A 12509-nucleotide genomic window follows, 5' to 3' on the forward strand; every position below is an offset into this window, starting at 1 on the left:
GCAACTTAAGAACTAACCATAACCAAGGTTTTTTCCCCCATATTTTTGATATTTTTTATCTTTTTTTTCATGTATTTATTATTTTATGTATTATTTATTCAGCAAGAAGAACATTTTTAATCAAACTTAAGTTACAATGTCAATTCGGGATGTGTATTTTCTTTTACCAAGACCCCCGGTTTTTAAAATGTATTCGTTATTTATTGTTGCAATTTTTTGTTTTTTGTTTATTGTTGTTTTTAATTCATTTTAATTAAAATATTTTCTTTTCATGATGCTTAAAAAAGAAAGATAGATATTTATTCATATCCAAGAGAAAAAACAGCTTTTTTGTTTAAATTCCAAATGTAACTGCATCAAGGCATTTCTATAACTTTAGACCTAACCTATTTGTCATATTTGTCACGTGGCAGCCTGATTCCCCTCCCCCTCCATTTCCAATAATATTTAGTCCAGCAACTTTGTACTAACCATTTTATGAAAATATTTGTTAAAAACAGTTTATATTTATAGCGTAGTTGCTGGAAAGCATTATTTTTGATTATAGTGGATGAGTAAAATGATCTTTGTGTCCAAAGTACCGTAAGTGCCCCTTCATGCAGTACTTGTTTTGGTCTGCAGGGGGCAACCGCGAGGCGTACGAGTCCGAGTGAGGCAGCAATGGAAGACGGCTCGCATTTACACAACTGTGGCGCTATCGACTCTTAAAAAAAAAAAAAAATATATATATATATATATATATATATATAACTAAGCCGTCATGGCGATGTTTGTGGCGTCATAAATAACATACACTCGTGTCTTCATCTATTTGACACATCAACACACGAAGAAAGATAAAACGTGAACTCATTGTGTGTCAAAGCATTCAATTAAATAACTTTGGCGACATCTGCTGGCCATGCATGGAACAATGGGTCCAGCAATTTTCTACCATTCATTCACAGATTGAGCCAAAAAAAAATCCTTCCCCTTTCACATCAGGGTTATCTTTGTGTATTATTAGTAAAATGATCTCTTCTGTGTCTAATAAAGCCCCCAGATATGGTTTCAATGTACCTTCGGGGCTGCTGATTGTAGTCAAATCTCTCAGTGTGAAGTGCTGTGATTGCCTGAAGGCGTTATACGATTTCGACCTATTATGACCGCACTATGAGCATCTCTTGATTAAGCAATGTCGTCGTGATGTTTGTCACGTCAAAATAGACTTATCCAGCCACAGGAGACCTCTTTCACCAAAGATGTTAAAGGTTTCTTTGTCTTTGACGTCTTTCGAAAGCATTCATTTGTACTGAAACGATAAATGAAAAGCACTCTTTATAAAACATTTATTACGCAGGTTATCATTGAAGAACTTTCTTGAGTGTGTAACTATCTCTTTTAACAGTAGAAAGTTGTGCAGTTGTGTTTTTATGAAAGAAATTTCTTCTTTTATGTGCAACTGCAGAATTTGTTTAATTTATTTGACATTTTTCGAGATTGTTGATTGATTTTGTAATTTGTTGATCACGATAATATTTTATTTATTGCGCCTTAAAGTGACAGGACCTCATTTTCAAAACACGTGATGCACAAAAGCTGGGGGGGGGGGTATTTTGATTCGGAACTCGACCAGAACGCACTTGCAACGAGGCCCAGTCTAGTGTCGACTTCATAAATAGGGCGTTGTGATGAGGCTCCGGCGGCCTTTGTGTCCACACAGCAAGCCCGGAGCAGTGCAGCGGAAACAGGGGAGGCGGATGTGGCGAGGCCCGGCCCCAATAAATAAGACATGATCCAGGCTGGCTGCACCACGGCACCGCGGCGAGAAGAAGACGACTGGTCGTTATGCTTCCAGTTCTAGTCTGACACATTTTTAGCTGGCGTTACAAACGGAGAAACGATTCTCTTTTTTTGTTGACCGACGATCACACCACCTAGGGGAGGCAGCCGCGCCCCGCCGTCGGCGCGTAGAGACGCGGCTTGCAAGAGGCTGACAGGTCGCTGGGCTGCGGGGCAGCGCGGAGCTCCGGCGGCCATGATTGAGCGACTCCTGCGGGGACTATTTTGTCATGCGGATGGACGTTTAAATCTCATCTGGCAAAGGTGAGCAGACAGTGTGACTTATTGGAGATTTCAGTGATGACTTTAGAAGGCTAAACGTGCTAATGCATGATTCCTTTTTTTTTTTTTTTTACAAGACCAATGATGGGCTACATTTCAAGTAGCGCCAAAGGCCTGTTGAGTGTCACATGTATCCACACTGTTTGCAGCTGAAAGGGAACTAGGCTAAACAGTTGTTTTGTGCGTGCGTGCGTGTGTGTGTGTGTGTGTGCGTGCATGCAAACGCTCCCACGACCACACTGATCCCAGAATAACAACTGGGCGGCTCACATTTCCTTCCTCAGCAGCCTCACCATCATCTGCTGCTTGGGATGCTTGCCTCTCTGCAACATTGTGGCATTGTTGCACACATGCACCTAAATGCTGTTTTTTCCTCTTACCCCTTATTTTTGCAATCAAGCATCACCATGAAGACGTGGCACAATGATGTCATCTCCGGAGATTACTTGAGATTACTGATGGAAATATTGAAGGCGCGGCCTTTAATGAAATGCATCTGTCACCATAGAGTATGTCCCTTTAAATCTGGACATTTTAATACACACACACACACACACACACACACATATATATATATATATATATATATATATATATATATAAACACAAAACAATGCAAACATTTAATTAATAATTCATACATTAATTACAAATTTAATTAGTTATTTAAAATATATTAAAAGTAAAGAATTGTAAAAATATATATATATATAAATTAATACATTAAATTGAAAATATTCTGTTTTATTTTAGTATTTCTATTTATAGATATGAAATATTTCAAACTGTATATTATATGCATTTTTGTGCCCAGACTTTAGGGACACTTTTATACATGTAAATTATACAAACAAAAAAATTATAAAATATATGATGCATAATTATAAAATAGGCTGCACGGTGGCTGAGTGATTAGCACGTTGGCCACACATCGGGAAGACCTGGGTTCGAATCAACATTGGGCATTTCTGTGCGGAGTTTGCATGTTCTCCCCGTTCGTGCGCGGGTTTTCTCCGGGTACCCTGGTTTCCTCCCACATTCCAAAAACATGCATGTTAGGTTAATTGGAGACTCTAAATTGTCCATAGGTATGAATGTGAGTGTGAATGGTTGTTTGTCTATATGTGCCCTGCGATTGGCTGGCGACAAGTCCAGGGTGTACCCCGCCTCTCGCCCGAAGTCAGCTGGGATAGGCTCCAGCATACCTGCGACCCCAGTGAGGATAAGTGGCATAGAAAATGGATGGATAATTATAAACTATATATACATTATGATTAATACATTCAATTAAAAAGAGAATTTGTAATAGATAAAAGTAATCATATGTGTGGTATACTTTTTTTTAATGCATTTTTGTGTCCACACATTCTACAAATAGAAGATTCATTCAGCGATTGGGTGGAGGGAGCGAGGATCAAACCGCCAACCTTCTTATTTCTGGACGACCTGCTCTACCTCCTGAGCCACGGCCACCCAAATAAATAAAACTATTAGCAAAAATGAATTACAACTAAATAGATTTTTTAAAATAGCAAAAAATCCTAAGTATGTTATAATTCTAACATAATATTAAAAAAGAGAAAATAGTTTTTTTTATATTATATCTACATCGATGCATTTTCTATACTTGCCCTCATTTGGGTCACGGGTAAGCTGGAGCATATCCCACAGGGCTTTAGATAACATTTTTTGAGGAGCACAGTGACAGCCAGGCAAAGTGTGTAAACAAAGATTCCAGAAAAGTCGAACGGCAATGAGATTGAAAGGTGAGCGATCGCACACGCTGGCATCGATAGGCTTAGCCTGTGACAAGCTGTCGTCAAGTGACTCCACATTTTACAGACAATTTTTCATTTCCACGGTCATATATGTCAGTACGGGATGCATTCATTTGCCTGATCGCAAATGCTTGAGTAGATGAAAAAATTACTCTGTTCAAGATGGAATAAGTAAGGAATAAAAAGGATAAATAAGTACAGAAGCACAACTTTATGTAATTGTAATAAACAGACATTAGATGGTAGATAATGCCTTATTAAGTAAGAAGGTTCTTAGTGTTGCTTGTGTAGCTTCCTTCATCGAGTGTGAACAATGGAAACCAAAGAGAGACAGGGAGGGTTATTGGAGCGGAAGCTCGTCTAATAATTAAAACAGTCACTTTTATTGCATATGTCGAACCGAAACCGGAGGAGAGGCAAGAGGGTTTGGAGGAGGAGGAGCGAGCCAGCGTAGTGTAGGGTGGCGACTCGACGCAGCAGCATAATCTGGATTTATACAGTGGTGTGAAAAAGTGTTTGCCCCCTTCCTGATTTCTTTTTTTTTGTGTGTGTTTGTCACTCATGTTTCAGATCATGAAACAAATAAAAAAAATAGTAAATGACAACAACAATTGTACACAAAATGCAAGAGGTCAACATATATAGGCTGTCCGTCGTATTCGACGAGGAGACACCTGCTTTCGACGTCTTCTTGCAGAGGCTTGCTGATAGCTTGTCTCCGTAGTTGTTTCAGTTGCTTTCGAACTTTTTGGAAGGTGTGTGTCCCATTACATCTGGCATAAAAGTCACGCCGCATTGCAGAAAAAGAACATCATACCAGCAGTAAAATCTGGTGGTGGTAGTGTGATGTTCTGAGGCTGTTTTGCTGCTTCAGGACCTGGAAGACTTGCTGTGATAAATGGAACCATGAATTCTGCTGTCTACCAAAAAATCCTGAAGCAGAATGTCCGGCCATCTGTTGGTGACCTCATGCTGAAAGGAACTTGTGTTCTGCGGCAGGACAATGATCCAAAACACACCAGCAAGTCCACCTCTGAAGGGCTTAAGAAAAACAAAATGAAGACTTTGGAGTGGCTGAGTCAAAGTCCTGACCTGAATCCTACTGAGGTGTTGTGCCATGACCTTAAAACGGTGGTTCATGCTGGAAAACTCTCCAATGTGGCTGAATTACAACAATTCTGCAAAGATGAGTGGGCCAGAACTCCTCCACAGCGCTGTAAGAGACAAGTTATCGCAAACGCTTGATTGCAGTTGTTGCTGCTAAGGTTGGCCCAACCAGTTATTAGGTTTAGTGGGCAATGACTTTTTCACACAGGGCCATAAAGGTTTGGATTTTTTTCTCCCTTAACAATAAAAAGTTTCATTTAAAAACTGCATTTTGTGTTGAGTTGTGTTGGCACTGACTAATGTTTAAATTAGTCTTATGATCCGAAACATTTCAGTGTGACAAACACGCAGAAAAAAAAGAAATCACGAAGGAGCCAAGCACTTTTGCTCACCACTGTATTAGAATATGAGGGGCAAAAGAGACATTTTTATGGGCGTCTCAGGTTTTGTTCATATTCAGGGATCTACTGTGTATGTTTTTTAGCCTTTTTTTAAAAAAGTATCAAAGTGGCCTCTGCAGCGTTTGATTTTGTTGTCATGTTTTTCTTTTTTGGAATCCAAAGGATGAAACCATCTCTCTGTCCAACCCACACACATTACATTTTTTATAGGAAACACATGTATTCGTGTGTGTGTGTATGTGTGTGCGTGTTTTAGCACATGCTTACTGTGCAGCGAATATTGTGTTGCAAAAGGAATGTCAGCGCCTGGCTGTGTTTTGCGCTTCTGTCTATATTTAGTTCCAAAGCCTCTGAAAGTTTATAAATAACTCACAGACTTGATGCTGGTGTCGCTCATATAATGGTAGCGCTTCCACAGTCCCACCCCACGAATGTCTTAAAGCAGGGGTTCTCAAATGGTCTCGCCCTGGGGACCCACATTTTCCAATGGTTATATTAAATTGCGAACCACTTTAAGTCATTTTTATAATTTTTTTTACACTTTTATTTTAAGTAATTGTAATTTTTTTTTATTTTAGTATAATTTTATTTATTTGCTTATTTATTTATTTTTACATTTTAACACTTTTATTTAAGTCATTTTTATATTAAAAATTTTTACACTTATTTTTAAGCCACTAAAAAAAATTTGACGCTTTAATTAAGGCATTTTTATATTTATTTATTCCTTCATTTATTTATTTATTTATTTTTTAGATTTTAACACTTTTATGTAAGTCATTTTTATATTTTATAATTTTTTATACATTTGTTTTAAGTCATAAAAAAAAATACACTTCTATTTAAGTTATTTTTGTATTTATTTGTTCTTTCATTTATTTACATTTTTTTTACACTTTTATTGAAGTCCTTTTTATTTTTATATTTTTATTTATATATTTATTTTATATTTTTTATATGCTTAAATAAATGAAGGTGTACCTTCATTTATTTAGATTTTCTTATACTTGTCAAAAAAAGTCAAAAAAGCAAATGTATTTGTTATTAATTGCCTGTCCTCGTTTGAAACATTAATACATATAATTACATGTCCAAAGTGCTTTTGAGAGGCATTTATTAAGCATTTTGTCAAGGAAATGAGAAAGAATAAGATTACTGCATGCATACAAATAGGGCGTAAAATTAAAGATCAAAATTGCACTAAACGAGACCACGAAATCAGGTACTTCACTTATAACTCGCAGTGAATGAATACCAAGGAGGAAGATGACTAAAATATTGGTCAATTTTACTTCAAAATAAGTCAGACACCAGTTATATATGACACATTTTAACGTAATTTTCACTTACTGTCGGCGACCCACCCGGCAAGGATCCACGACCCACTTATGGATCCCGACCCACCAGTTGAGAACCACGGTCTTAAAGGCACAGTACTCAGTATGTGCGTGAAACAAGAAAGCATTCGGACTAACAATTTTTCCCTCATTTTTTTCTATTTTTCACTCAGGTGCCCTTTGATCTTTACAATCCTTACTACTTCCACATTCCTCAACCCATTCCGACCATTTTCTTGAATAAAATGTCAAATTTTTAAGGTTTTAGCGGTTTTAGTGATCAGGAGCACAAAGTCCACAATGAGCGTAGATCTGATCTGTGTGACTTACGTTGATGAGCGTTCTCTGTAGATGTAAATCCACTTTGAGAGTGAATGCAGACCCTCTGAGAAAGACAGGAACAAACGATGGACGGTAACATCATTAGCGACGGCTCATTCCAATAATTGCTCTAATAGGCCATGTCCGTGAGGGAAAATGCACAGTAACAGAGAACCGGACCTGGCTCGTCTAATTGGGTTGCGGCCAAAATGAATGAGGTCATTTTCGCCCATTTCCTCCTTGCTTATGCTGCTATTTGCTAATGCTCCTTTTGTCCAGCTGAATAGGTAGACTCACGTTTATAAAGGTCTTACAGACGCTGCTTCAGATTGGACGCCATTTGTAATACTTTATATTCGCGCAATGACCAAAATCCACCAGTAATTGATACGCCCATAAAAATGTCTTTTTGAAACACAGCTCACCCCTCACCCTCCAAATTCTTCTGCTAGCTTGACGTAGATGTTCTCCTCCGATGTTCTCCTCCGATTTCCCCCGATCCAGAACCCTCTCCTTCGCTCTACATTTGCCAACGTTCACTCACGACGCAATCCAGGTTTAAGCCCTAAATATGCCTCACATACTTATTAAAAATGCATTTAAAAGTATAAAATGTATAAAATTTCTAACAGTGGTGCATGTAGAGCTGCATTATTAATCGATTATCCAATTCATCGACAACTATTTTGGTAATCGATTAATCATTTCATTAAAAATGTCCTGTAAATATCCTAATTTCAGGCTTCCAAATGTGACTTTTTTAATTTCCTTAGTCATCCGTGAAAGCAGATCTATGATCTTTCAGGCAAAACAAAATAATCACACACATCAGCTCTGACTTTGGAAAAGAGCGATCAACATTTCTGCCTTTTTCTGCCGTCTTGCGAAGCAAACCACGACAGTGATATATACGTAGAGTGTGCGTAAGTATGGGATTTATCCACTTGTACTTGTGTGTAGGAAAATGAGTACATTTATGCACAACTCTCGTGGTAAAACAGTGAAACACTTGTCATAAGTCATCAGGCCTAAGATATTCATCATCATTCCTCTTGTTTCCTTTCAGGTGTGCATTGTCCATCCCGTAACCCTCTGAAAGTGACAGTCACTGTGGATTCCGTCACCGTCCATCGTGGAACGCGTGGTGACGTGTTGCAAAGTGCAGACACCAAAGAAATGTGTCGCAAGCAAATCGTGAGCTGAAACAAGTGCCTTGGACAGAACTTACCATTCCACCATTCTGTCTCGATTTTCATCTGTTTTGTTTATTTTCATAACATTTTAATCACCTTGCAACCATTCGCCCATCCCTTGCGACGGCCGTCCTCCGCCCCCGCACCAAATCATCTGCTCCCTCTCCATCTCGCTACCTTCATCGCCACTGCCGGCACCCTCACCCTCATCAGCAGCGTCCCTCCGCTTGCCCTCGCTTCTCACCCCCTGCACTCACGGCCTCAGATGCGGTGGTAGCCATGGCAGCAGCCGCTGCTGCCGCCTCCTCCTCCTCGTCTCCCCCCCCGCCGTCCTCACCAGGAGCCAACGGTAGCGCCCGGGAACACTTGATGGCCGTGCGGCGCCGTAGCCCGCACGGTCGCCCGTACACGATCGGCCCCGAGAGCCTCCGAGGCCTTTCGGCGCAAGGTGCCATCGGCTCTTCTCCCCCTGTGTCGTCGGGCCAGCCGGAGATGGCGGCTGTGGGGCTACAGCGGGCCAACAGCGACACAGACCTTGTGACGTCGGATAGCCGCTCCTCGTTGACGGCGTCCACGTACCAGCTTACGCTCGGCCACGGCCACCTCGTCATCTCATGGGACATCAAGGAGGAAGTGGACGCCACAGACTGGATTGGCCTGTACCATATCGGTGAGCATTAACTCAGTAAACAATTAAGATATTTATTTTTATTATTTTGAACCTTTTGGAGTCCAGTGTAGTTTTGTTTGTTTGTATTTACGGTACCTGTACTTTTACCTACATCTTAAAAAAAAAAAAAGTTTTCTTGCATCGGTTGGTTTCCGTTTTTTCAGTGCAGCCTCCTTTAAAGCCACGTCCGTCTTTGCGTCAGTTGGCCACTTGATGGCACCGTTGGCTCACCTTTCCCTCTGCAACCAAACGGCTGTTTATGCTTTGATTGATTCATGTCAAGCTTTTTTATCCACCAGTAGGAAGGGTAGTGTCATGTTTCATTGCCTGTTTACTTTCGCCTTGAAATCGCTTACGAGTGCGAAATAACGTGACGACACAATGACAAAATCATGCTGAATTAAATCATGATTACTGGTCGTAAATCTGGTTTTACTTGATATTGAAAACCTGCTAATATTCATTTATCTGTACAAACCACTGCATGGGTTGCTGGCACCAGCATCAGTCAAGCATGAATAAAGATGCTAACAAGACCTGTCAACCAGGAAAAAGGTAATTATCACTCCCCCCTCTGGGGTGCCTCACCTGCCCCCCCATCCCAAGGGCCACGCGGCCCGCTATTTGATAAACACTGATGTAACATATAACATGATCTGGCAACATTCATCATTTGTGGAGTTTTTGTGTATTATGACACATACGGGTATGTCGACACCCATAAGTAAGACATAAGCGGTTGTCGACATGACCGAAATCAAAATAGCTTGCACACTCATTTGCTAGAGACATGAGGAGAATGGGTGATAATGGGGGAAGGATTTTTGAACAATACCTGCAACACGTGTCGACATTAACGGACCCATTTTTCACAGAAATGACCCCTTTGGCGCTCACATTTTATGTCGACAAAAGCCGTCTACCGTGTATTTAGCAAGCACTTGAATTGCATACAAAAGTATTTTCAGAAGTGGCGACAGAAAGCTCTTTTAGAAAACCCAAACCTCTCGTTTAGTAGGTTTGAATCTTGCTGCAGAGGCAGCGATGCTGGTGAAAGGTGAGCTCTTACAAACCACCGAGAGGTCTTGGGTGGTATTGATCCAGGAGGTAAGGAAAGGAAGCGTTGCTTTCTCTAGGGGGATGAGCACCGTCTCCAGCCTGGTTGTCCCACACACCCACCCCCAGAGCTCCCTCATCCTGTCTGACCGCCATGTGTTGGCCACCACAGCCACACATTCTTTATTGATGGTGACCTAACAGTAGATGCAATCTGTTTGGGTATGTGGGTTGTATGGGAGGGGGGATTGATTCAGTCTGACACGATGCATTTGTAGTCCTTTACATGAGATGTGCTCATAAATGTTTAAAGGCTCAGCAGACATGCGGTGATAATTCACAAAGGTTGAATCGAGGAAACTGGACTCTTCTTGTTGGTTGAAGACGTCTCACGTTTAATCCAAAAGGCTTCTTAGGTCTACATTTTTAAGTGTGGAGCCTCCCTGTTTTTGTTTCTGGTGGGTGATTCCCCTGGGGGTGCTCACAATAGAGTTGTTGTGACTGGTCAACGACCGTCCTGCATAGCAATAGGTCGTTCGGCTGCCTGGTGGCAAAACAACTCATTAGTAGCCACTCTGCTCATGCAATGAGACAATCTTTGGGGGACAGGTGTTAGAAGCAGACAATAGGTGATGGCGCAAACAAGTTTCGTTGACATAGATGGCTTCTGTTTATGTCGGCATGTGTTGTTGTATTGTTAAGGTCATCAATATCGCTTGCAGATTTGTGCTTATGTCTAAATCAATAAAAATTGACAAGCTGTGAACTGAATGACCTAAAGTGTGAGTCGGGTAAACTGTCATACAGTTGTGTTGTGTGCTCTCCAGATGAGACATGCGTCGCCAACGTGTGGGACTCCAAAAACCGCGGCGTGAACGGCACCCAGCGAGGCCAGATTGTGTGGCGACTGGAGGCGGGCCCTTACTTCATGGAGCGTGAGTCTCGTGTATAGAGGATTAGCAGGGTGAGCTCATGCATCGACTCAGCTAAACTGCGTGTGATCTCTCTGCAGCCGAGACTAAAGTCTGCTTTAAATACTACCACGGTGTGAGTGGAGCACTAAGAGCGACAACACCCTGCATCACGGTCAAGAACCCTGGAGTGACGGTACACCTTCTTTACCTTTCATGTCAGCAAAGCAACAACATCTTCATTAGTGGACTTCAAAAAAACAGCTTAAAAACTGTGCCAATAATATCTGGACATATAATAAATATACTGTACATGATACAAAAATAATGATAAAAAATAATACCGCATTCAATAATTATACAAAAATAAATAAATATTAATTTAATTGGAGCCGCTACTTTTTGCAGAGTCACTGTTGATGTACTACACTGCTGATGCGGATGTCATGCAACTTTAGGTCAAAAAATTCAAACTATCCCTTTAAGAACGCACAGTAAAGGGAAAGACGTGTGCTCTGTTGTTGTTGCTTAATTTATTGGTATTTATTTTTCTTATGTTCTTATTCATTTACTTGTGTTTTCTTTCTTTTCTTGGGAGAATGAACAGAATAAGAATGTCATTGCATAGTATAACTGCCTGTTTTACTATGCATATGATAATAAAACTCCTAATAAAACTCTTGAATCTTGAATCTTGAATCATGTTTCACATAAGGGTTGTGGTTGATGGGCAAAATTCCCCCCAAAAGTGGAAAAAGTGCAGTTTTCCTTTAAGAAAAGTATTTACTTGTAATTATTTAAAAAAAATGATTATTTCATGTTTTATGAAGAATTCCTAATGAATTATGAATTACATTTATTATATGTGCATATTATATGTCCAGACTTTAGGGAAACCCTATATAATATAAAGAAATGAAAAATATATTAAAATGAATCAATGAATAAGAAGAACATGTTTATATTCTAGGGTGGAGCTTCTATTGATCCCTCCCTCCTAAATAAGCTGTGTATCCACCTCCGCCACATGTTTGCAGTGAAACAAAAACACGGCAAAAATGCGCCAAACACACGACAAAATAACTGCAAAACTTCGTCACATAACGCTTGCTTCTCCGTGGAAACAAACCCCCACTCTGCTTTGTATCAAAACCTCATCTTCTCGCAGGTGCTGTGACACATGTCACTGACCCTGAGCACTGAGCCTCTAGTTTCAGAAACCTCTGGAATTGTTTAAATCCCGCAAATGGTTCAAGACTTACGATCGTTTCAAAATAGCATTGCAAATCCTTAACTTAAAAAGCTTATATGCCCCACGTGCTGTAGTTTGCCCATGCCGGGATTAGAGACTTGGCAAGTGTTGACTTGGCAAGTGTTGACTAGGATTGACTTGTGACTTTTCAGCAGTGCCATGACATCATTGTATGATCTTCTTCCCCTACTGTGGTTCTGCTTGCCGTTTCTACTGACAAATGTGAAAATGCTCCCCAGTACTTATCACAGTACAGTACTTTCCTGTTCCTTTTCCCTCCCCAGGCGGGCAGTGAAGGTCACGCTGAGGGCCAGTCGGGGGCAGAGCTCGGTCGCAAGCTGGTCAGCTTCACCATATCAGGTGAGAGAAACTACATGCAG

At 40.5% G+C, this 12509-nt stretch overlaps 1 protein-coding gene across 4 annotated transcripts in view; it reads left to right on the forward strand.

Annotated features, from left to right (window-relative positions):
* Positions 1-12509, forward strand: part of hecw2b (HECT, C2 and WW domain containing E3 ubiquitin protein ligase 2b) — a 46164-nt gene that overhangs the window by 3966 nt on the left and 29689 nt on the right. For 3 of the 4 annotated variants that reach the window (XM_054796075.1, XM_054796166.1, XM_054795904.1), the window contains exons 1-5: positions 1611-2085; positions 8114-8910; positions 10794-10901; positions 10979-11073; positions 12414-12489. In XM_054796075.1, coding sequence (XP_054652050.1) covers positions 8520-8910; positions 10794-10901; positions 10979-11073; positions 12414-12489 — 670 coding nt within the window. In that variant the 5' untranslated portion in view covers positions 1611-2085; positions 8114-8519. Of the gene's footprint in view, positions 1-1610; positions 2086-8113; positions 8911-10793; positions 10902-10978; positions 11074-12413; positions 12490-12509 lie in introns of those variants that run through there. The other variant, XM_054795993.1, reaches the window with a different exon arrangement.

The sequence above is a fragment of the Dunckerocampus dactyliophorus genome, chromosome 1, assembly GCF_027744805.1.
Source record: "Dunckerocampus dactyliophorus isolate RoL2022-P2 chromosome 1, RoL_Ddac_1.1, whole genome shotgun sequence".
In the NCBI taxonomy this organism is placed as follows: Eukaryota; Metazoa; Chordata; class Actinopteri; order Syngnathiformes; family Syngnathidae; genus Dunckerocampus; species Dunckerocampus dactyliophorus.